This window comes from Bolinopsis microptera, chromosome 12 (assembly GCF_026151205.1).
Source record: "Bolinopsis microptera isolate Bmic1 chromosome 12, MBARI_Bmic_1.0, whole genome shotgun sequence".
Lineage (NCBI taxonomy): Eukaryota > Metazoa > Ctenophora > Tentaculata > Lobata > Bolinopsidae > Bolinopsis > Bolinopsis microptera.
The window spans coordinates 5,261,849-5,286,773 of NC_087083.1; the positions used below are offsets into that span (position 1 = coordinate 5,261,849).

At 35.8% G+C, this 24,925-nt stretch overlaps 4 protein-coding genes across 4 annotated transcripts; 2 read left to right on the plus strand and 2 right to left on the minus strand.

Annotated features, from left to right (window-relative positions):
* Positions 1-2,626: 2,626 nt before the first annotated feature.
* Positions 2,627-4,509, plus strand: LOC134824231 (uncharacterized). The gene is made up of 2 exons (XM_063836013.1): positions 2,627-2,685; positions 2,904-4,509. The coding sequence occupies exon 2, from the start codon at positions 2,909-2,911 to the stop codon at positions 4,355-4,357; it is 1,449 nt and encodes a 482-aa protein (XP_063692083.1). The 5' UTR covers positions 2,627-2,685; positions 2,904-2,908; the 3' UTR covers positions 4,358-4,509.
* Positions 4,510-4,950: 441 nt separating this feature from the next.
* LOC134824538 (probable ATP-dependent RNA helicase DDX49) lies at positions 4,951-6,940 on the minus strand. The gene is made up of 6 exons (XM_063836446.1): positions 6,785-6,940; positions 6,444-6,567; positions 5,981-6,060; positions 5,495-5,622; positions 5,124-5,312; positions 4,951-4,965 (listed from the first exon to the last, which is right to left on the minus strand). The coding sequence occupies exons 1-6, from the start codon at positions 6,909-6,911 to the stop codon at positions 4,951-4,953; spliced, it is 663 nt and encodes a 220-aa protein (XP_063692516.1). The 5' UTR covers positions 6,912-6,940.
* Positions 6,941-7,455: 515 nt separating this feature from the next.
* LOC134824038 (thioredoxin-like protein 4A) lies at positions 7,456-8,751 on the minus strand. The gene is made up of 4 exons (XM_063835715.1): positions 8,650-8,751; positions 8,311-8,419; positions 8,063-8,156; positions 7,456-7,934 (listed from the first exon to the last, which is right to left on the minus strand). The coding sequence occupies exons 1-4, from the start codon at positions 8,733-8,735 to the stop codon at positions 7,795-7,797; spliced, it is 429 nt and encodes a 142-aa protein (XP_063691785.1). The 5' UTR covers positions 8,736-8,751; the 3' UTR covers positions 7,456-7,794.
* Positions 8,752-13,496: 4,745 nt separating this feature from the next.
* On the plus strand, positions 13,497-24,020 carry LOC134824006 (sortilin-related receptor-like). Its single transcript, XM_063835635.1, has 9 exons — positions 13,497-13,671; positions 13,961-14,060; positions 14,240-14,359; positions 14,517-14,642; positions 15,022-15,147; positions 19,970-20,131; positions 21,005-21,097; positions 21,364-21,409; positions 22,815-24,020. The coding sequence occupies exons 1-9, from the start codon at positions 13,531-13,533 to the stop codon at positions 22,990-22,992; spliced, it is 1,092 nt and encodes a 363-aa protein (XP_063691705.1). The 5' UTR covers positions 13,497-13,530; the 3' UTR covers positions 22,993-24,020.
* The last annotated feature ends 905 nt before the right edge of the window (positions 24,021-24,925 follow it).

Sequence of the window (24,925 nt, forward strand, 5' to 3'; positions counted from 1 at the left end):
TAACACAAAAAACTTTTTGGAAACTTTCTAAAACAGTTTCTTTAAAGTTGCCTTCCTAAATACCTAAAATACCTACCCAGCTTGCTTGAGTAATAACCGCTCTAAGTACTGGTAATGTGTTAATTTGTTAAATTCTTGCAAACATTGTCAATAACGTACATTGCATTTTTGATAAACTTCATTCTTATCTAAGGAATAATTTTTGTAATTTTTGAAAAGTGGTCCATCTTCACGGTGTAAATTTTTGCGAACTTATTTTTGTTGTATTTATTTTTGTTGTATTTGATGGTGTTATTGGTCACAAGCGATCGACTATGCGGCACAAATTTTCGTGAAATGTTTCCTTTAAAAAAAACGTTGAATATAAATTCCTCGCCAAAATTATTGTTTTACAGTACGTTGTTTGTGTAATGTGTGTTAAAGAGGACCCTGGGCCTGGACCGATGTCCCAAATAATCACTCTTAATGGTACCTTAATGCATTCCTTACACAAAAACGATCACCTTTCTTTTGGCTATTTTTTTGTCGAAATAAGACCATTATTTTGGAAACGTAATGCGTCATTACGATGAACCAAGTCAGCATTACTCAACTGCTGTATTGGGCATTGCTCAAATGCTGTATTGGGCATTGCTCAACATTACTCAGGATTGCTCAACTGCTGTATAATAAACTGCATATAAAACTGTAAATAAACTGTATAATAAACATATCACATAACTTGAACTACTTATAATCCTGTAATTGGACGACAAATTAACTACAATTTAAATAGCATAATATTTCTTTAAAGTATTTTTTCCGTGGGTATATTTAATATAATTTCACTTTTTTGTGTATTCCACAAAAAATTGAATTAAATTATTTATTTAACCCCAGTTAGGGGACGAAAATACTGCGAATATCATAAATCTAAGATCCAAATGAATATAATATAATATCTAAAATAAAAACTAACCGGTCATATGAAAGAACACAAATGTCACAAATATATGTACATACCTATAGGTAGCCAATACTATTCTGCAGAATAAGTGATCAACTATGTCATATACCGTTCATCTATTATGCAGAAAAGCAGTTATAAATAATCTGTTACTTATTTATAAAAATAACTGTTCTTTGTGTTTACATTTCAAGAAAATTGCTGTAATTTAATTAACTTGGGCGCAAATAAGAATTATTACAAGGTGAGACAATTAACGTAAGTCTAACCGACTTTAGATTTCATATCACTATTCAAATATTACTAAAACAATATCTAAGAACGAATGGAGGAGTTAGGAGTGCTTTATGATGCTTGCATTTTTCTAGCATTATCTATTGTTCAGTCGGTCTGGAGGTTAACCTTCTTTGTGTTGGTTTGTCAATCATTATTATATAAGCGAGCTATAAATAGCTTATTTTATTTCATTTCATTACAGTGTTTTATCATTTTCTCGCTCAGTTGCAGTTGATATGGTTTTTACTTTTTGGTTTATACTTTTTGGTTTATTTTTAGACTGAGCTGTTGCTGGACAACCCGGCAAGCATTCCAGTATATTATTATAGTATATTATTATTAATAATTAATTATTCGACACGTACCCAGACATTCCGGTATGATACTGATATGTTGTACGTACTGTAGTTCGACACGTACTGGCTGTAGTTAGACAAACCCTAAAGTTCGACTCTGTCGAACTAGAGTACCTGGATTCCAGCTCGACACGTACCGAAGTTCGACAAGGGTGATTTCTGGCCATCTTTAGTTGTCGAACTAAAGTACGTGTCGGACTAGAGTACGTGTCGAACTAGAGTACGTGTCGAACTAGAGTACGTGTCGAACTAAAGTACGTGTCGAACTAGAGTACGTGTCGAACTAGAGTACGTGTCGAACTATAGTACGTGTCGAACTAGAGTACGTGTCGAACTATAGTACGTGTCGAACTAGAGTACGTGTCGAACTAGAGTACGTGTCGAACTATAGTACGTGTCGAACTAGAGTACGTGTCGAACTAGAGTACGTGTCGAACTACAGTACGTGAATTATGCAGAGATATTGACACATTTAATTCACGTGATGGATAGTAATAACCTGCCTACATTTTTTTGCTGACCAATTCACCAAATATGCAGCCTTTAGGTACTCTCAGGTTGGATTATTCAACGGCGTATTATATAACGTTGCATTACACGGTCGAGTCGCGGTTGTTGAGTTTTATACATCAAATAACTTACAAGGTTAATGTATTACACCTGAATAAAAGGTTTTACAATTAGATGGACAGAATCCGCTTATTTTCCAATTGCGCTAATTAACAATTGAGTGAGAGGTCAGCTAAACACAAACTTGTAGTGATTAATTGTCCGCATCAGATCCACCTTCCATTAACATTACATAATGATATCTAAATATTATATATTATGAGCGTAGAGCATTTTGCATATTATATATATAGATATGTAATATATATATATATATTATATATTACGAATAAAACGGCGACTGTTAGGCTGACCTCCGACTCAATTGTTCTACTTGTATAATAAAGCTCCCCTCCCGGGTAGAGCACTCCTGTAACTGGACATAATTATATATATATATATATATATATATATATAACAGTGCACATAGTTAGTTATTAGTTGAACAGCATGAGATAAGTGGAAGAACAAACGAACGAATAGGCTTCAACAAACAAGGTGTACATTTTATTTCTCCTCTGTAGTTGCGATCATAATAATTGAACCGACTTTTATTAAACAAAACATTTCCGGATGTTTGACATATTAATCAGTCTCAATAAATGTATATATTTGTAATTTTAGTTGTGAAGCAGTTTAAAATAGACTTAAAAACCGGTCGGTTCCTGTATACTGTACGTTTAAATATATAAAATCACTTAAATCTTTACTTTTAGGTTAAATGGGGGCACAAATATCCAAGCTAGCTGTCACCGAAATCCCTGATGCCTATATTGCAATCTCAATATGTTCCAGCTCAAAGATAAGAATCATGAATGTGACACCAGAAGTTAGAGAATTGCTTGAAAGACTTGACCAGGAAATAACAGAAAAATATGGATCCACTCGAGGTGCACTTGTAGAATACTTCGGTACTTTGAAAATCCACGTTGGAGACAGGCTTACATTTGGAGAAGGAGGTGGCAAGGACAGGTCTACTCTCGGGAAGTTCTTTGCTCTCCGTCTCCTGGAAGAAATGTACAACTTGGGATACAACCCGGTTACCAGCAGTGAGTTAGCGACACAGCATGATAAATCTACATGGTTCTTTGCAAAGAGTGCTCATGAAAACAGAGGCAGGGCTAGAATTTGTTGTATTGCTCCAGGTGGAACAATACGGAACAACAAACTTGTCCTGCTACATCATGATGAGCATATAAAACAAGCAGTTATGCTAGCTGTTGGAAATGCATGGCCGGGCTCATCCGGAGCTGAGGACGTTTCAGCTGCAGGTGAGACGCTACATGAGATTTCTTTAGGTGGATGCTGGGGTATGACTCATGAAGATGGAATGAAAACTCGAAAATTAATTTGCAGCTTGGTGGGGAATATGAGTGCGCTTAATTGGAGGCTTCTCGCTTCAACTAATCTGAAAGGGTCTGCTGACTCCCTCTACTTTATATACGATCAAACCTTTTCTGCTGACCCAAAGGATTTCTGTATGCTGGCCCTAGCTAAATCGGACAGGTTTAGGCTGATTAACTGCGACCAACTCCTTGAGCCTTTGGAGACGGCTATTACTGATGCTGGTCTTGTTATTCAAGAAAAACTGGATTACTACGGAAGCCATGAGATCAAAATTAAAGGAAATCCTTGGCGTTCTAATGATAGTGAAGCTATTACTGCACGAAGAAGTATTTCACGGATTATGGAAGTTTTTGGGCAGAATGGTTACAGCCCTCTCTACGCAATTGACGTTAGTCGTGGACTTACTGACAAATCCTCCATTCTCTTCCAGAAAACTACAAACCCAGTTAACTGCAAATATGCTTGCCTGGCACTGACCGGTACGAATAGGCTGGCACTACTAGATTTTCCCTCTGATGTTAGTGCTGCAATGAAGGACTGTATACAACAATTCTACCCTACTGGTATCCACAAGGAGGTCCAATTACCAGACTCCAACCTACAAGTTGATGTTCAAGGAGATCCGTGGATGGCTCTTGGATTTGGTAAGGGTAGTGCTCGATTTCACATGAGAGCCGTGATGGGTAAAATGATGGGCGGTTGCGGCCCAGCATGGCTGGCATGTCTCAATTTCAGCAGATGTTTCGGCGAAATTCCTGAAGGAAAGGACAATAGATGTTCACAGCCTCTATTTTGTGAACACGCAGTAGGAAACGGTTTTTGAACAAAGACTGCTTGAATATTGCTAACTTTTTTATGTAAAATATGTCCAATAGAAAGATAAAAATTAAAGATAGTGTTATAGGGAATTAATTTTTTTGTTAAAAACTTGTAACTTTTGTCAGTGTTCAGGCTACACTATGCATATGCGTCTATGCCCTGTGTTTTTGATGACTCTATTTTCCTTCTAATATTTTGTTTCAATGTTCTGATCGTTTGCCAACATTGAACTCTCGCCCTGACTCATGATTGTACATTCAATGGATGCTACTTCTAGATCTTCCTATTGCACAATGTTCAGTGATGCAATATCCTCGAGTAGGAAAGTTATCCCGGGTTCATGAACTCCCAAAATCTATCCCATGTGTGTAGGTAAATCTTAGATCAAACTTCGCAAGTTACATTCGCATTTCTACAAAACTCACAGATATACTGTCGTGCGCGCAGCAAAAACTTTAGGTTAATTGTTTTAGCGGCTTACAAATAACATAATATTGTTTAGTGACCGGCCGAAACGTGCCGAAAAAGTGAACGAACTGAGTCTTCCGGAGCAGTTACGGAGGTTAAGAAAACTTAAAACAGATCTAGCGGCATAACTTATGGGTGTACTTCCTGTAATAATAGTAAACTACTTATCTACACTATCTTTACCGGTACGCTTCCCCGATTCGGAACTATTTTAAATTTTACTTTTCCCGACGTTTACTCATCTAGTCACATCACTTTACTTTATTTTACATCAAAACGATCTATTTAAATCGTGTACTCACAGTAGCGATATCAGTAGGGTCACAGTACACGTGTGGGGCAGTAGCAGACATGGATTTCAACTGTTCTATCGTATCAGTCAGAGTTGCACTGAACAGGAGGGTTTGTCTCTTTTTGGGGAGCGAGCTGAATATGGTGCCCAGATCTGATTCAAAACATGGTTCCAGTAACCGATCAGCTTCGTCGAGAACCTGTTTTGATTAAATAATTTCGTTTTAATTAATTAATTTCGTCAGATAAAATAAACGCTTAAAAAATATATTCTGGATAAGATCAAATTAATTCTGGGAAAATGTATACAGTAAGACAAATTTGTTCATGACACAAAAACTGAAGAGAAAAGCGGTAAGAAAAGACTCTCTAGAAAACTGACCAGAAACTTGACTTTGCCCAACTTGAGACCATCTCCCGAGTTGATGTGATCCGCAAGTCTGCCTGGTGTTGCTATGACGATGTGAGGTGATCTGGACAGTTCCATACTCTGTGTTAACATGTCCATACCTGTAGAAGAAGATAAAATAGTATATAGACACGTATAGTAGACATTATACGTATTTCTGGAGAAGACTCTGACGGAATGAAAATTTTGAAAATGTCCTTTTCATTTTCAGATTTCAGCTTTCTGCGCCCCAAATTTCACTGTTTCGACTGAATTTTTCTTGAGTGATCATCTAGCATCAAGCATGGTCACTGAGGATGACACAAGACACGATTGAGGTACTGAAAGTTCTATTCCCAAAAAAAGCTTTTATTTGATAAACGGAAAATCTTGATAATGATATCAACAGTAGGATCAAAATTCAGCTCGTCGATAATTTCCTCTACTCTGATATTTTTTTTAAATAAAAAAAAAACAAACCTCCGATGACAGTGGAAACACGTATGTTGATGTGTGCTCCAATCGCCACAAACTGATCCTTTATCTGAAACGCTAACTCCCTGAAACACACGTGATAAGAAGCAATAAGAAGCAGTAGTTTACAGAAACTTTCAGTCTGCAGCAGTGGCGTAACGAAGGGGGGGGGGGGGGGGGGGGGGGGGGGGGTACGTTACGCCACAGTTAGATAACTGCTGTTTGTTAGTATAGACAAGGAGTTTGAAAGTTAATTTAGTTATAAAAACAGAAATCATGGCCCTGAAAAATGTGTCAATCATTTGATAGTGAATTAATGAGATACGCTAGAGGATGCCAAATATTTCCAATCAATTAAAGCCACATTCCACCACATTCCACCACACTCGTAACTATGGTTACCATGCAAATTACCTTGTAGGAGTAAGAACTACACCACACTCGTAACTATGGTTACCATGCAAATTACCTTGTAGGAGTAAGAACTACAGCAAATATCCCAAATGGATCATCACTCAATATATCAAGAATGGGAAGGGCAAACGCAGCTGTTTTCCCTGATCCTGTCTTAGCACAGCCAATACAGTCTTTACCTGATGAGAATGAGGTAAACTAAGGGAAAATAAATTTAAAAGTTGGAATTTTGAAGGAGAGCTGTCAAGAAAAATCGATGCAGCTAATTAAATACTCTTCGTCATAACTATTGTAGCTTTAGTGCTACAAATATGTCTTAAATTAAACTATAACCGATTAAGTTTATTAAAAAATTTAAAGGAAACAAAAAAAGAAGAAAACAGAATTGAAACAAACCAGCTAAGATAGCAGGAACACAGTTAATTTGAACAGGAGTGGGTTGCTTCATTCCCAGACCTTTGCACTGTTGAACCAACCATTTCTTTATTCCTAGACTCTCGAACTTTACTCTGGTTTCAGACATGATGACACACACTACCTCACCACACTGTACATTCTATGTGATATAATACATATTAATTAGTGTTATTATATTTATTCATGTAAGTATTTATTGTATATTTCTAAATTTATTATTATTAAACATTTATAGTGCCGAGTACTGCCTCCGGGTGGATCTCCTCAATCAATCTATATAATTAAAATTTCGTTTATAAGTTTAATTCATTCTTAGCAGTGTGATGAAAAAAATAGTTACTATGAAGAAGTTTGCTATTCATTTTGTTTCGCCATCATATTTAGAAGCATCAGAAAACATTGGATAAAAAAGCAAACGAATTTTTCCAGATGATCAACTCATAAGTTGTACAGATAAGCTTTCAGATATGAGGAGGCATTTAGAACTAACTCTATTTATAAATGATTTTGGTTGTATACTAATTAGTCCCAAATGTACATCAATAATTTTCTGGCCTTAAGATCAGTAAAATATAAAACATAGATTAAGAGAATTTGAAATACAGCATAGTTTTTCACGATACAATTTTCATATGTTTTGTTAGTCATAATGTAACTTGCAAGCTAATCTTAGAGGAATGAAGGTTATGTACGTATACGTTAAAAGCGATGTCACAAAACTTGAAGCCTTAATTTTAAAGAAAAGTAAATCAAGTGGCCAAAGAACGAATAGCGATATTGTATTCTAAATATAGCAATTCTGAATTCATCCAAGGAGAGCAGTAGTTAACAAATAGCAGCAGCAGTAGCAAGGAGACATGTCTACATCTTGCTTTCAATTCCCTTCTCTTACGTAGGCATTTCAATTTTTCAGATAATCTATCAGCCACAACAAGTCTCTCATAATATCATGTAACACTACAACGTAAATGTAATGACAACACTGTTCATTAATACTTGTACTTGGTAGAGTAATCTTTAGGACTGATTACCAGACCACGCCCTTTTCTGGCACCTCTGTAAACCGTCTCGATGATATCAATCATTTCTTGCTTGTTGTCAATAGGCCAGTTTATCTTGTTGTTGTTTCCTGCAGGGTGGAAATGGTTCAGACGATATAATAATCAGATATTTTTAAAGTTTTAAAGTTTTTCCAATCTTGATTCACTCACTATAAGAGTGCAATTGTTTATTTCTCCTCTCAAATAGCTGACTAACCTGTCCCCAAATCAATCATAATGTGCTTGTTTCTGTAGAAAAACATGACAGTGCAGGGATCATACAGCTCGTACATTTTGTTGAAATCAGGAACCTGAAAATGCCAGCTATTGATCTCAATACTAATTATCTCAACTGTTGTATTGGTTTCATTGGTACATGATCAAAAATTTTAACCACTTCAATATTCACAGATTTAAAAGTTAGATTTGCTAAGAATTTATTACAGAAATTATGAGACATCCCACCTCAGTGATATCTACCAAGTAGATTTGTGCAAAATTTCTGATCTTGTCTGCAATACCGTACAGTGTTTCGTCCATCTTCATGCATGTTGGATCCCAATCGTGACCGTATCTGTAAGTATGCCAAATAATCCATTTATCTAGATATATTATCAACGGAAACTGTTACCATTAAAAAATAAAACAATCGCAATTAAATCTGTTACTACTTTTATGAGAAAAGACAATTTTTTTTGAGAAAAGACAAGTACTTTAATAAACTTATTGGGGTACTAAATAGCATTAATTTGTCATCTTAGTAATGAGATAAGCACAAGTAATGGTGGGGTTACTCCAACTAACCTAAAAACAATGACTCTGTCTTCTTCTGACAGGATCGCTTGGTCAACTTGCCAGCCGTTGTGTAAATGTGGAAGCATGTACGACATGATGAAATCTAAAGCTGCAATTTAGAAATTATATTTAAAACTGTCTACAACATATGATGATGTACCCGGACAATATCGGACAAAAACCACTATCCACAGCTAGTAGATCACTGAGAGCTTGCCTTGTCTAATATTCACAAGTCAGAAAAAAATTCGCAGTTAGAAAAATACACCTTAGAAGACAACCTGATTTTAGAGGACAGGTGCTAGATGTCCCATATACACATCATAATGATTTTAATGATTTATTGAGAAAAGACAATTTTTTTGTTGAGAAAAGACAATTTTATTATTTATCACCAATTCAATACATAATCAATAAATATATATCCGAATAAATTTGATTTAAAATTCAATGATACAAGTATGCTAGCAGCTAGCGCGCTTGTATTTCATCAATATACACGCTGTTAAAATGGGTCTTACCACACCGCCACTCACATTAGCACAGTTGGTGAACGGACCCAGGCGCTGTTAAGCTTTTATGAGCCCTGGTTGACTGCTGAGAGTGGCGACGGGTCTGACATTAATTTTATCTTAGTTTTCCCTATATTCCAGTAAAATTTTAGTTTAGTTTATTGAAGGGGGTTCAGTAAAATTTTAGTTTAGTTTATTGAAGGGGGTTCTTTACTTGAAGGCTCGGGATCTTTTGAATAGCCACACAAGTTTATGGAACAAGTTACAAGGCGACAACTATACACAATTATAGGAAAACAAATTTAGGAAAACAAATTTAAATTTTGGTATTTATTAATAACAATCAAAACATATCATATCATAAAAATAAAGCCGCGCGTTGGTTGACTGCCTCAGTAAGGTCAATAATTTAAGCTTGAAGGTGCCCTGCGCATTTACAGAACCTTATGCGGCGATCACATATTCATGAGGACCTGTGAGCGCCAAATTTAATTTAAAGTTTCTAGAAATCATACATCACTACGAGTTACTCATGCTTTTGGATTATAAGAGTGCGGATTGTCAGGTATTTCATTCATTCATACTTAATCGGTTTAAAGCTCTATATTCAGAACTCACTATTGTTTAAACTAAGAAAGCAGAACGTAGATAATGGACAATATACCGACGACAATACCAAGGACTCGAGTGCCGCATTGACTTTTCCGGATCCGTTTTTACCGAAGGCTTATCCACCAGTTACTCATGCTGCATCTATAGTCTGATAATATTTTGTCTTATCTCTAGCAAGCATTCTGTAAATTGAAGTGTCGTATTTATTATAGGAGAGCCAGCCAACCTCCGCATTATAATCTTTTGTGTGCCAAGTTCGTTTATAAAATCTAATCATATAATAAAATTGATCCAATAATCTAAGATGAACGGTATATATTCATGATATATCATAGCTCATCGTTATTAAAATCCGAATGGATGAATTAATCAAGTAATGTTCCCTTTCAACACAACTAAACAACAAACAAATGCTTGCTCACCAGTGGTGACGCAATCGTAGGGGCATGCAGTTGGTTCAGATAACTCTCACCCCGACGACGGCGTCGAGAAATTATCAAATTATGCATTTGCGCCATTTGGTTTGTAGAAATTAGTGTTATCTACACTTATAGCTTAACTGGCGAGCAAACATCGTCCCACTTGGCCGGGACGAAAATACCGAGTCCAATACAGAGAGTTAACCAAAAGATAAAAATAAGAGCTCGGATATCAACAAAAATCACACACTCCAGACGACAGGGGAAGAGAGGAAGGGAAGTTATGGGTTAACAAATTATATTTAAACTGCAAGCAGCCCCCATCTCCTCTACTGCTTTAGTTTGGTGACAGGATTCAAACAGTGCAACTCAAGTCATACATAATTTCCATGCAGAACTTTTAAACCTCGGTTGGACCCGCCATCTATGCGAAGTTACACATTTCTGTAAAGTTTTCTTGATAGTCATATGCATGATCAGGAAACCATGATCGAAGAAATCAGAAACATGAATTTCTAAGACAGCTGAGATACGATAGTTTGCATAACATAACATAACATTATAAATAGTGCCTCTCTGGGCATCTCAAAAAAGAAATTCACAGAAAATGAACAATTTACGTTTGAAACCATATAATTACAAACTTTAAAAAAAAATCCAACTTAATACCTTTGATATTAACCTTCTTCCCCTTAGCTACCATTGGATTCTCTTTCATATAACTTACATAACTATTCCTATTAGACACAGACACATCTATCCTATCAAAGATGTCATATGACAGTTCCCAGTAGTGGCCAAGCTTATTAGCCTGATATCCATGAAGCCGAATGGCATCAAATCCCCTTTTGAATCCAGTAACTGACTCACTAGCTTTCACAAGTGGTGGTAGACTGTTCCAGTAGCGCAAGACCCTTTGGGCAAAGAAGTCAGTCTCATTTGTGGTAAATCTGTGTGGCTTTGACCTAGCAGAGACACAAGTTTTTTTAAACGAGTGCTATTAATCGTCCTCAGCTGTAATGTGTTTTGAACATCGTTAGAACTAGGAATAAACAAGAAATCAACACTTACATACACGTAAAAGGTATCGCAACATTAAACAGTAGCGCCGATAAAACTAAGAAATTCGTGAGTAATAGGACATATTTTGCTTGAGCGCTCGATTTTCATAGTATGGCGTAAATCGGCAAAAATATGCGCGGCGCATAAATTTTTTTAAATTCACTAAAAAGTTTTTTTTTTAAATCATAAAAACATCAAGTATATTAAAATTTAAGCTTTTTTATTATAATTTGTGACAAATTTAACTGTCAATAAAATTATATATTTAAGTGCCAAAAATAAAATGCGCGCAAAAATGGATAAAAACGATTTTCGAATTTTTGGCTTAGGAAATTCTGAAATAACAGGTTAATTTTAATATAAACTTGTGCAGCTTATTTCTTTGCAGCTAGAGCTAGACTAAGAGACTTTACACAAATTTTTTGATATTCCAACAAATTTAATTTGCTTTAAAAAAATTAAAAAATACAATTTGTTTGCTTATTTTTGGACCAAAGTGAAAATTGATTTTTAGCAATTTTAAGGTGACCAGGGAATTTTAGTTTAATTATCTTGGAACCAGTTTTAATAAATTCTACGGTCAAAAATACGTCCAGGGGTGTACAACTTTTAAAATATTTCAAACTATGGCGAACACCGCGAGTCGGCGAGTGCATAACTAACTGATTAAACTAATAACTAACTAAACGTAACAGTATAATTAGTTGTAACATCATAATGCATAAGGTTTCGATCAATGATTAAGTTTATAATTAAAATTGTTCTACTACTACCGTTTAATGTTTAGGCGTTTATAGTACAATTTGATAATTTTGCAAAACGGCTCGCGGATTTTGAATTTCAGCTCCTTATATAGAGCTTTAACGGGTGATACTCGTAAAATATCTGTTCCATATACAGGACCGTCGACGAGTCCAACTCGGCGCGCGTCCTGGTAGGTTGTAAACCTACAAATAGAGCTCCGAGAGTTTTGAGTTCAGAACAGCTGTAGAAGATAAAACAGCTAAAAAGAAAGCACAAGCAAAGTGGAGGAGCTTATTCCGATAAATTTATGTTGATGGAAAAAGTACGAAAGTTTAAACGTAGATTTTGGGGGTGAAGATCGAGTTTTAGGATGATGATTAATCACTCTACACTCGACTGTCACGTGACTTTTTTAACCCGTTCTCTAGCTGGTTCTGAACGACTTTTCGAAACCGTAACCCTCTAATCTGATCCCAACCCTAACCCTAACCCAATCCTTAACAAAAACATATGCTGAAACCCTAACCCTAACGAGAAATTAGACTAACTTCCTTATACGGACATATCACGTGATCGAGACAGTTTTTCGCCAATATCTCGTCAGGGGAGCATTTTAACCCTATGTCATGGGGGGTGATTCGGAATCAGCGTCCGAAAATACATCGCATGAAGTTGGTTACAACCGTCGGGGGCTCTTTTTGAACAATCTCGAAGATCGACTGTAGAGTGATTTAGCACGCTCGCGAGTTTTAACGACTATATTTACGGATCTCCTAACGATAGAACCTGCACTCCTGCCTGTCCAACCAACTTCATTCTCAAGGAAGACCAACACCCAGGATGAGGCCCGTCTTGATGTATCAGCTAAAATGTTGGACTGAATACACCCCTGCTTTGCAGCATCATCTGTGGTTCCTTGTCTTACTATATGTAAAGCGAGACGATATATATGAATTAAATAGGTACTAATTATTTTAGTCTCTTGAGTCTTGACACCATTTAGGGTTATACGGGTTCCTGCTAGTATAACTAACTCAAATATTTGCCGACAAAGTGCTGTTACATACAATTTTACTTTACAAGTTTGTTTATTTATTTCAATAAGAATATTTTGATATTTTGAAAAATGATTATTTTTGACAGTGAATTAAAACTTTTAATTTAAAGTTCTAAGGGAATAAAAGAACCATTCTGTGAGAAACAGAACTATTGGTATGGTCATTATTTGAGATCAGAGCAAAAAACTAACAAAGATTAATTTATGTTTCATATGGCCAAGCTTTGTAGCATCCGGTCAAGTTTGCAACATCTGACCAACTTTAAGATGAGAGCGATTCTGGTGCTTGTTAGCAATAAGGTTAAAGAGAAATCTTGCTGTGTCATGTGACTGAGTCTCGAAAGTCTAAATTTTAAAATTTTTGATCTTTTATGTTCTATTTGGTAGGATTTTCGATGAAAGAAAATTAAGAATACTGTCTGTCAACTTGATGATTACTTATCACTTATCAGCAGCTAGAATGTGAAGCAAAACAGTATGATCTATGGCATGGACTTCAGTTTACACGCTATCCTGTTCTTTTCTTGTCATTGTTTGTAGCCTCGAAACCTGCTCACTCTCCTCCAAACAGTATCCTGAGTTAGAATTGAAAAATGCATCAAACTATACGAGAAACTGTCCACTGGTAAGTTGTCATTGGCTTGGTGTTTGTTGCACAATTTTTTCCCTACCATTGCCGAAAGCAAAAAGATCATAAGTATTGGTTAGGACAGCAAGCTACTCCTTCGTAACATATACCAGGCCCTTTTATTTCTGTGGAGGCGTCTATTTTGCCGCATGCGACACCAGTCATGAGCTAATTTATTACACCCACAGAGACCAGATTTAATGTCCATGATATATTTCAACGATTATATTAACTTGAAGCCCAAGTTACCAACTATAATCGATTTATTTAAAATTACTTCTCCCAGATTTCAGTGGCATCAGAACAGATATGTATCAAAGAGTTTTGTAGAATAGTTGAAGCAAGAAATGACTGTTATGGTAATGCTATCCAGTTACTAAAAGATGGTAAATAGTCAAACTATATATGCAGGGATTGGGAAATTATAATATAATGATCAGTAAAAACTAAAATAGTCGTTTTTTCATAAAGCTATAAGTAATAAGTGTAGATAATTTCTCAATTTTAGCTCACTCTTTTTATTAATATGCTTTTAAATAATTTGTAAACTAAATAAATTTTTCAGGTACGGGATTTATATGCTACATTTTACAGTTACACAGCTGCCCCGGGTCATCTGGCTGTCAGTTTAAAAAAAGGGTTGGGTCCAAGATTCTTCTTTCAGACAATTTCAAAAAACCTGAAGGTTTGTCAAGCAAGTTGTAGGTATTGATATCTGGCCTTATGGAAACTGTAGCTTAGCAAAGCTTGTCACGAGTCTAACAATGAGACATATTAACTGCTGTGTTTTTATTTCCTTTTTTTATTGAGACCTTATTATTTAATTTTGCTAAATTCCTCAGAGTATGATGTAGTGTGTCCAGAAATGCACCGTTGTGCAAGTGGAAAATGTTTGGACAAGATAAACATTTGTGACGGTATAACAGACTGTCAAGATGGTAGCGATGAACTTGCATGTGTTCAAGATGGTAAGTTTTTTTAATGATAAAAAAGATCATCAAGGTTGACCTTATTTTTGTAGTGCTTTATTCGGTTGTTTGCATTCATAATTAACTGATTTATAATTATATTTCAAACAAAATATCGGTCAATCTGACAAATTATGATAGATTCAAGTTCTTAGCTGCTTCTCCACAAATTACATCACTATTATTATTTTCTCATTATCTTATTTAAATACAATCCCTTATATCTGGGGAATAAATTCATATTAACAATAATTGTGCTGTATAAAACTTGATTTTATTTATTTATTCATATATAATTAGTATTATTATTATAATTATTAGTTGCCTATAACTGAACTTTAAACTAATTTCCCACTATCTGTAATCCTCGTTGTTACAGAGAGTTGTGATGCGCCAAACAACTTTGTATGTCGGAGTGATGGAAAATGTATACCATCCTCTCTAAAGTGCGATGGAGTTATTGACTGTACAGATGGATCTGATGAGATGGGGTGTACGGAGTATTGTGAGTGTAATTATAGTTGCTAATTAATGAGTACGGAGTATTGTGAGTGTAATTATAGTTCTTAATTAATGAGTACGGAGTATTGTGAGTGTAATTATAGTTGCTAATTAATGAGTACGGAGTATTGTGAGTGTAATTATAGTTCTTAATTAATGAGTACGGAGTATTGTGAGTGTAATTATAGTTGCTAATTAATGAGTACGGAGTATTGTGAGTGTAATTATAGTTCTTAATTAATGAGTACGGAGTATTGTGAGTGTAATTATAGAACTGTTAATTAATGAGTACGGAGTATTGTGAGTGTAATTATAGAACTGTTAATTAATGAGTACGGAGTATTGTGAGTGTAATTATAGAACTGTTAATTAATGAGTACGGAGTATTGTGAGTGTAATTATAGAACTGTTAATTAATGAGTACGGAGTATTGTGAGTGTAATTATAGAACTGTTAATTAATGAGTACGGAGTATTGTGAGTGTAATTATAGAACTGTTAATTAATGAGTACGGAGTATTGTGAGTGTAATTATAGAACTGTTAATTAATGAGTACGGAGTATTGTGAGTGTAATTATAGAACTGTTAATTAATGAGTACGGAGTATTGTGAGTGTAATTATAGAACTGTTAATTAATGAGTACGGAGTATTGTGAGTGTAATTATAGAACTGTTAATTAATGAGTACGGAGTATTGTGAGTGTAATTATAGAACTGTTAATTAATGAGTACGGAGTATTGTGAGTGTAATTATAGAACTGTTAATTAATGAGTACGGAGTATTGTGAGTGTAATTATAGAACTGTTAATTAATGAGTACGGAGTATTGTGAGTGTAATTATAGAACTGTTAATTAATGAGTACGGAGTATTGTGAGTGTAATTATAGTTCTTAATTAATGAGTTAATTAATTCCATTAATTCTTTTTGAAAATAATCGAAAAATGTATTACATTAATATTTATAACAACGTATATCAATAAGATTTTTAGCATCAATTCATTGAGTCCATGGGACTCCTAATTAGCTAGTTAACTAATTAACTAAGCTTTGATACAAAGCATGCAAACTCAAAGTCACTCTCAGCCTGGTCGATTCCTGCAGTAAATGCTCATGTACTTCCATTGATTGTACTGCACTTGGATTAATCTAATTCTGAAGTGTGCGATGTACAATATTCAGCATCAATGTTATTAGGTCATATTTCAATACTGTTGTTGAGTATGAACTCTGCAATGTGTTTACTGTAGATAATGTTGTGAAGAGGTTATCCGTGCTTTCTTTTGGAGGACCGAGCTCACTATTATTAGTAAATGAATTAATGCAATGCATCTACATGACGTTATCTTAGCAGTAAACGTTACTGATAGTATAAGTAGGTTTAATAAAATGGACTCAAGTTAAAGTGCAGTATTGTTGTTGTTGTTGATGTCCGCTGTCTGCATAAGTTAATCGTGTAATGTGTAATGTGTAATGTGTAATGTGTAATGTGTAATGTGTAATGTGTATACATGATAAACATGGAGAACTATATTCGTTTTAATTCACACCATGAACGCCTCAAAGTGTTGATTGTTGAGAGTAATTGTATTTATAGGATATATAGTAACTTTTTACCAGTATAAAATGTACATTGTACAATAAAAAGGGTGTGTTAAGTGTACAATTTATTTGGTGTAGAGTGTAGAGTGTAGAGTGTAGAGTGTAGAGTGTAGAGTGTAGAGTGTTGAGTGTAGAGTGTTGAGTGTAGAGTGTAGAGTGTAGAGTGTAGAGTGTTGAGTGTAGAGTGTAGAGTGTTGAGTGTAAAGTCTTGAGTGTAGAGTGTTGAGTGTAGAGTGTAGAGTTTTGAGTGTAAAGTGTAGAGTGTAGAGTGTAGTGTTGAGTGTAGAGTGTTGAGTGTAGAGTGTAGAGTGTAGAGTGTAGAGTGTAGTGTAGAGTGTAGCGTGTAGAGTGTAGAGTGTAGTGTAGAGTGTAGAGTGTTGAGTGTTGAGTGTTGAGTGTAGAGTGTAGAGTGTAGAGTGTAGAGTGTAGAGTGTAGAGTGTAGAGTGTAGTGTAGAGTGTAGAGTGTAGAGTGTAGAGTGTAGAGTGTAGAGTGTAGAGTGTAGAGTGTAGAGTGTAGTGTAGAGTGTAGAGTGTAGAGTGTAGAGTGTTGAGTGTTGAGTGTAGAGTGTATAGTGTAGAGTGTAGAGTGTAGAGTGTAGAGTGTAGAGTGTAGAGTGTAGAGTGTAGAGTGTAGAGTACAGAGTGTAGAGTGTAGAGTGTAGAGTGTAGAGTACAGAGTGTAGAGTGTAGAGTGTAGAGTGTAGAGTGTACATTATGCTATGATTCTACTGTTGTCTGTACGATGCTATAATTACACATGCTGATCAGATATGATTATATATGCTGATTGCTGATGAGGTATTGTTTGTTTAATTATGTGCTATTGTTTGTATAATTATGTGCTATAAATACAATTGGCACACTCTTTGACATTTTAAAGTTTCTCATACATATTAAAGAAGATAAGTGCAGCGAATGTGTGGCTCTTCTATAGTACATGTACCAAATGTAACCTTACTATACACTTACCTTGCTTGTAAAGGTAAAGGTACGGAGTCCAATATGTTTTATATCATTTATTGAGCGCAATATATTAACTCCACTGTACCCCGAGCTGAGCACAGTTAGTATTCTACAATCAGTGAGATATATATATACTCCTCCGTACTGAGAGCTGAAACAGTACAGTTCCCACTTCCTAGTCTCTCAATCGAACACTGACTGTATAAGTGTGTTAATATCAGCAATATATAGCAATATATCTGTATATATATTACTAGTAATATATCTAGAAATATATCTAGAAATATATCTAGAAATATATATAGCAAATTATAGCAATGCAGCGCTCAACCATTTTATACGCAGTATCTGCAATATTTTCAGTGTTTCAACCCTTTTTAAAAGGATTATAGACTTGGTCACAAGTGAAAAGGTGAGCCACCTTGTCTAGCTTCATCGAATTATACAGGAGAATTGTTTAGGCTGAGGCTGAGGCTGAGGCTGAGGCTGAGGCTGAGGCTGAGGCTGAGGCTGAGGCCGAGGCTGAGGCTGAGGCTGAGGCTGAGGCTGAGGCTGAGGCTGAGGCTGAGGCTGAGGCTGAGGCTGAGGCTGTTATCTGTTATATTATGTAAGATATGATCTACATAACACATAATATTTAGTATGTCATTATATCAGGTGATGTACTGAATATTTGTGTGTGTGTGAGCGATGTGTAGTATCAAATAACACCGGAACATGATATGATAACGTGACTGGTACTGTTGTATGAGTGGTTTTATTGCTTATTTTATTGTAATATATAACTGCTTCCACCTGATCCAAAGTAACACAATGTTATATAGTTATATCATATATGCATATTATATATAATGTGATTAGTGGTATAGACTATACACTATACATATATAATATGTAGTAAAGCGAGGATTTTGGCAAAACGTGTTGGCTAAAATGTATTAGGTTAGGGTTGGTGTAAAGATAAGGATCCTAGAGCAGGAGGTTCTGGGACAGGACAGGTATATCCTGATGTAGGGTGATTTATCCAAATACAATATCTTTCCTATAACAGAATTAGGCATCATTACTCAATCATTAATCAATCTTATCTGAATATATGGTTATTATTTAATATTTATACTTAATACTCATTTTACGTATGTAAACTGACCGAAGATACAGCCGATTTAAATATAAGACACTTTAAACACAACTCGATTACCACAAAACCGATCAAAATTCCGGTCGAGCAATCATTGCACGTGCGCATTCTAACACTGTTGCTAGGCAACCTTATGCTTTTTACCTAACTTCCTATTCCTCATATAATTTGCACGTGGCCGGTCGTACATGTACAATATACATAGAAGAATTATAGTAGAGAATATGTTATTACAGTTTTCATTTTTCATATTACCTGGCATCTTACCTGGTAATTCTAATGACTGGCATATAACTGGCATATTATTGTATAATAACTGGCAATGTTGTGAAGGCTGATTTTCAATGTGAGCACAGTACGTTTTTCTATTGAACTTGCCAACAATTTATAATTACTAGCAGGAACCCGTATAATATAACCCTAAACGGTGTCAAGACTCAAAATACTAAAATAATTATTACCTATTTAATTGGCGTTTTTGACACCACTTGGGGTCCAAATTTTCGGCTCTAAAATCATTATTCCTTGACCAATTTTTTATTTTTTCATGCTGATTTGAAGGCCATTAAAGCATTTGACCCAGCCAAAAAAGTTCCAGTTGTATATCTTTTACGGTTTATGCGGAAAGTCGCGTTAAAGTTGATGCCGTGGTGTCAGTAAAATGGCACAGATATATATATATATATCTGTGCATATCGTCTCGCTTTATATATAGTAAGATGCAGCGATATCACAATATTTTTTTGAGAAATTCTAGAAGAATGTTTGTATGGCTTTTTAAACTAGAGATATGAAAACTGTACAGACATGGGAATATGGTATTGCTGTTAAAGTCTTGAATTCGGAATCTGTCTTTTTTTCGAATATAAAATATAAAAGGTTTCGACTGCCCACTTGCACTTTCGAAATATAAACCAGTGAGTTTGATAGGGAAATCAACTAATTAATAAAGTAACGTAAAATTTATGACATCACATCATCACACATGTCTACAAAATATCATCGCACTATGTGAAAAAATATATAATAAATATTTCCTCACCAACATCAGTTATCAAATACAATATATTAAAATGTTTATCAAATAAAGTATCCTATTTTAAACACCCTGATTTTTCAGTGACAAGAAGAAAGGCTAACACAACGTTAATGATCACTGCTATCTCAGTTGGAGTGGTGTTATCTTTGTTACTTATAGTCCTAATGTTCGCTTGTGGCCAGAAGTTGTACCTCAATCATTTTGAGCAGAGAGAACGGCTGAGAAATCTCAGACTTGGATCGTGTGAGTGGATAATTAATTACCAATTAGTAGCGTAATTGATTATTGAAACTGTTAAGTAATTCGACTTGAAATTTTTTGTATCAATATTTGTTTATTGGTTTTGTTAGCTGGAGTAAATGTTTATGTTGGTTGCTTAGTAAACATTAGCCTTGACCGATAAACCACAGTCCAATCAATTTATCATTTATCAATTAAACATTTGCTAATGAACTAATTAAATATAAACACCTCCGGGATACAGCTAAGGGACGGATAGAAAATAAGGGGCGGCGTTATTTTGATCCATCCTGCTGTTTTCCCCGCTTACTAAGTCATCCCTGGACAGTTTTAATAATCCCACCCACATTCACTCAACCCTGTTTTGTTTATTGTGTGATCGCTTGTCTTCGACTTAGTCTAGTTTTCAGTTTCCTATGAGAAACTAAAAAATATAGTAACATACGTACGTCTCTTACTTCTCCGATCCCATTTTCCATTTTCCATACTCATCCCAAATAACGAGAATGAAAAGTAAATTTTAAAACGAATTACTCCTAGCAGTATCCCTGAGGAGTTTTTAACACAAAACGCCTCACACTTACGTTTATATTAAAATAACCCCTAGCGCTACACACTCTGAATTGTTATTCGCTTATCCTTCGCGCCACGGGACAAATTGAAATATAATCCCTGTGTGTGCGGGCCTAATGTGTGTTATAAACTATAAATTAAATAAATAAATTCTAACATTTATTGCACGCTTCGATATTAAAATATACCCAACAAAGTTGTACATTCAAGCGAGACTTAGTGTGGAAATATCAGGATTATGCACTTCTTTATTACTTTATTAGTTCAGAATTTATGGACAAATAACTTATCTTCTCATTTTAGCTGGTGCTGACTACGTCGTGAGACTGTTGCCGGGAGAGGCCCCTTTTCAAGACACTCTACCTCCATCATATCACGATTCTATGATACCCGCTCGTCAGTAGCTTTATTAATGATAATTTGATTAACTTTTAATGAGAGCTGTTAATCATTTTAAATCTGTATTTGTAATTCATTAACATAACTGAATTTTACATGATATTTTTATGAGCTTTCAATAAATTGTGATATAATCTGATGATTTTCTTAACTTAACATAAAAGTAAAATAAGAAGAATAAAATAAGAATAAAAAAGAAAATTGTATCGAAATAGATTATGAATCACCATTCTAATACTTTTAAATGAATCTGTTTTGTTCAGCAGGGGAAGGACCGCCAGAGTATGAACCAGAAAGTAGCTTAGAAAGGTATGTCATTATACACAGTTACACATTTGAGTGTAAAGTCAGCTAGCGCGCTATATATAATATAACTCAATTCCAGTAATGTGTCACTGTTATTTCTGAAAATAGCGATTTTGATAAAGTATGTTTTGTAGCGCGCGGATCAAGAATTGTGATTGCACTAGCGCCAACGCACGATCTTATTCGATCGCGCGATATATCGATCGATCGATCGATATCACCTTAATAACACCAGAATGTGTGTGTGTCTGTGTGTCTGATGATCGTCTGTGTGTCCGTGTGTAATTTCCGAACGGTTATACAAAAAACGGTAATAGTTACGGGACTGGTTTTTTCGGTATAGTGCTGACAAAACTCTGACGAAGCCCATAAGCAAATTTTATAAAAATCGGCCGGTGGTAAGTGGTTTAATTGATGATTTTGTTCCAGAAATGTGACATAAATGGATGGGAGAGAGAACGAGGAGGATAACATGTACCGTAATTAGTTTAGCCCCACGTAATACTATAAGCTTAGAGCTCACTCTTGCGGCCGGTTTGTTTCAACTGTAGGGAGATTTCATACTTTCATAAGACAGCGTTATGCGTGATATCAAATATATAATGCGGTTGTATACTTTTACATTGCAACTGTGACAGTAAAGTCCCGGCCGAAGGCACGGGTTACACTAGTATATTATATATTATCAATACTAATAATCCCAAAATGTCTGTCTGTGTGTGGGAAATTTCCAAACGGTTTAATCAAGAAAACGGTAAGAGTTATGGGACTGGTTTGTCCGGTATAGTTTCGAAAAATCTCTTACGAAGTCAATATGCAAATTTTTAAAAATTCGGCCGATGGTAAGTGGTTTAATTGATGGTTTTGTACTGCAAATGTGATATTGAAATGACTCACTTTTTGTCCCTCTCTCACTCTCTCTCCCCATTTACAGCTCCCCTAATTACTGCTTTAAACATAATTAGGTAATTTGGCATTGAGCCTATTAAGTATTCCTACTGGAAACGTTTTACGTGATGGGTGCTCATTAATTAAATTTACTCTAATGAGGTCGGTTTCAACTGAGCGAGTTTATACTTTTGCACAATTTTAACTTTTGCACTGTTTATAATTTTGCAATTGAACTGCGATAGTGAAGTCCCGGCCGTAGGCACAGGTTACACTAGTATAATATAATATTATATAGGCTTTTTGTTTGGATTTCTCCAGTCGCAAGAGTGATCTAATGAATTTTATTTAGATCTAGCGAGATCAAGTTCAGGAATTAAATAACCTGTTCCATTGTGACTCAATTTTGGAGCTGTGAAGCTCATGCGCTAAATTGTGATTTTAATCGCACTTACCTTTCTCAGTTCTCACCTTGATTACCAGATTTGATATTACACTTTTGTCAACAAGCTATTTTCAGATTATTAGACATTGCGGAGTGCTCAGGTTACATATCTCCTCACTCATCGAAAGAAACCCAAGACACTTGTTCAAGTAATGTTATGTCCGCGGATAGTCCCGGACCGTCGTTAGAAGGGTCGAAAATAGAATCAGATTTAGTGACTGTGGATCAGATTAATGGAGAAGAAATTGGATGACCAAATTCAGGAAGAGTTTTTATTTGAATATTTATTTTGGGTTTCGGTTTTTCTACATTCTAAGAGTAAGACGTGGAGATGGTCATCGTTTTTCATGGTTTTAAGCCTTCTCGTTTCAGTACCTTAATCATTCGGTTTTTGCAAATAAAAGTGACTTTCGGTCAAGAATAGACAAAACAACGAAATAAATATTTCAATTTGATCATGATGTACATTTTGGCGATTTAATATAAAATTGTTTTCATTTAATGGGCAGAAGAAAGTTCAAGAATTCTAGATTTATGGACTTCTGACTCTAACCAGGGTCAATTGCTTACAATTGCTTTATATTTGTTAGTCCAGTTACTGCAATAATCCCGTCGTCAGCACGGCTAGTCATGTTGGATGATGATTAATCACTACACTCGACTATCACGTGACCTACTTAACACGATCTCTAAGTGCCCCTGTATGACTATTCAAAACCCTAACCCTTTACTCTGACCACAACCCTAGCCCAATCCATAAACTAGAGCATATGCTTAAACCCTAACCCGTACGAGAAATTATACCAACTTCCTTATTTAGTCATATCACGTGATCGTGACAGTTTCAGCATTTTAACCCTATTTCGTGTATATGTGGGGTGATCCGGAATCAGCGTTCAAAAAGACATCGATTATCAAGTTGGTCTCTATTCATAAATCATGAACTTCTATGATCTAGTGTAGAATAATTCAGCACGCTCCATTTATGTTGGGTAAACGTTCTCATTCTTGCGTTCAAATAAATATATTTGACTTGTATTTCAAGTGCTTTTTTGTTGAATTTTTAGTGGGGTAATATTTCGATGTTCTAACGTTTTCTAGTTTACTACGTTAGTTACAATTTCAAATTTAAGATCTTTCATTTTTATACGATTCCTTGATCCCTGTGACTATCATGATATCATAATATTATTATTAAGCTTTGGTTATTATTTAATGTTTAATGTTACATTTGATTTTGATGTTACATTAAACATCAGTTACCAATTTGTCACAAATTCATTTCCCTGTAAAATTTGTTCAAATTAATTCATAATTGATGTGAAGAAAATAGGAGTATATTTTTGATTTTGTAATTGGTGTCACACGCTGACGTGGGCACGCTGTAGAACTAGACCTGCCGCGCACGAGTGCACAGCAGCTGTATCGTGCCTTACTGCCTTAATACTAATAGCATTCGCTACGATACTAGTAATTTAGGTAGAGGAGTTGGGGGGGGGAGTGGGGGGGTAGGGGGGGTAATGTGGGGGGGGGGGGGGGCGAGGACGAGGCGGAGGTGGGGTAGGGGGGAAGTGGGGGTAGAAGGGGGCGAAGGACAAGACCATTAATCGGGACGTTGCAAGCCGTCAACGACCACATCCCACCCTATACCACGCTTCCTACAGTACTCCCAACATAACCTCGCATCTATGTAAACCAGCTCTCAAATATGCTGGTAGCGCGCACACGTGATTTTACTTCCTGACCCCCCCGCCGGATAGGGGGTGGGAAAAGAACTATATACACACAGAAAACGTATGAACACACAACAAACGTAAAAAAAAGACAATCACCACCACTAACAAACCACCCCCACCCCCAAGCTCCCACTAGACATGGCCACCCCCCCGAACCCAGGGGGGGCATGCTTGGACCTATACAACCGGCAATAAGGCTGCCCTTTGGATGCGTCGCGGCCGGGCTGCCGGCGAGAAGACGGACGCTAAACCACCAGACGGCGCGAAAAACACCAGCCAAACAGTACATAAACCCTAAGCCTCACCACATTCGACCCAAACCCGCTGCTTCTCTAATCACCTTCCCCAAGAAATTCCCTCTTGTTTGTGTATTTTTAAGGTTCTAGCAAACGCTTTATCTTTTGATATGACCAAATGTTCCTATGCAACATCTCATAGACTCATCCCGTT

What these genes read in the sequence shown, in the direction of transcription:
- LOC134824231 (XM_063836013.1), top strand. Translation starts at nt 2,909, where the DNA reads ATGGGGGCACAAATATCCAAGCTAGCTGTCACCGAAATCCCTGATGCC.
- LOC134824538 (XM_063836446.1), bottom strand. Translation starts at nt 6,911, where the DNA reads ATGTCTGAAACCAGAGTAAAGTTCGAGAGTCTAGGAATAAAGAAATGG. An exon ending in TGTTCCTGCTATCTTAGCTG is followed by an intron (nt 6,568 to 6,784) that starts GTTTGTTTCAAT and finishes CATTCTCATCAG; the next exon opens with GTAAAGACTGTATTGGCTGT. An exon ending in TGTTTCCACTGTCATCGGAG is followed by an intron (nt 5,623 to 5,980) that starts GTTTGTTTTTTT and finishes CTTCTTCTACAG; the next exon opens with GTATGGACATGTTAACACAG.
- LOC134824038 (XM_063835715.1), bottom strand. Translation starts at nt 8,735, where the DNA reads ATGTCGTACATGCTTCCACATTTACACAACGGCTGGCAAGTTGACCAA. An exon ending in ACTTGGTAGATATCACTGAG is followed by an intron (nt 8,157 to 8,310) that starts GTGGGATGTCTC and finishes TGGCATTTTCAG; the next exon opens with GTTCCTGATTTCAACAAAAT. An exon ending in TATGATTGATTTGGGGACAG is followed by an intron (nt 7,935 to 8,062) that starts GTTAGTCAGCTA and finishes TCCACCCTGCAG; the next exon opens with GAAACAACAACAAGATAAAC.
- LOC134824006 (XM_063835635.1), top strand. Translation starts at nt 13,531, where the DNA reads ATGGCATGGACTTCAGTTTACACGCTATCCTGTTCTTTTCTTGTCATT. An exon ending in AAATCTCAGACTTGGATCGT is followed by an intron (nt 20,132 to 21,004) that starts GTGAGTGGATAA and finishes TTCTCATTTTAG; the next exon opens with CTGGTGCTGACTACGTCGTG. An exon ending in CCAGAAAGTAGCTTAGAAAG is followed by an intron (nt 21,410 to 22,814) that starts GTATGTCATTAT and finishes AGCTATTTTCAG; the next exon opens with ATTATTAGACATTGCGGAGT.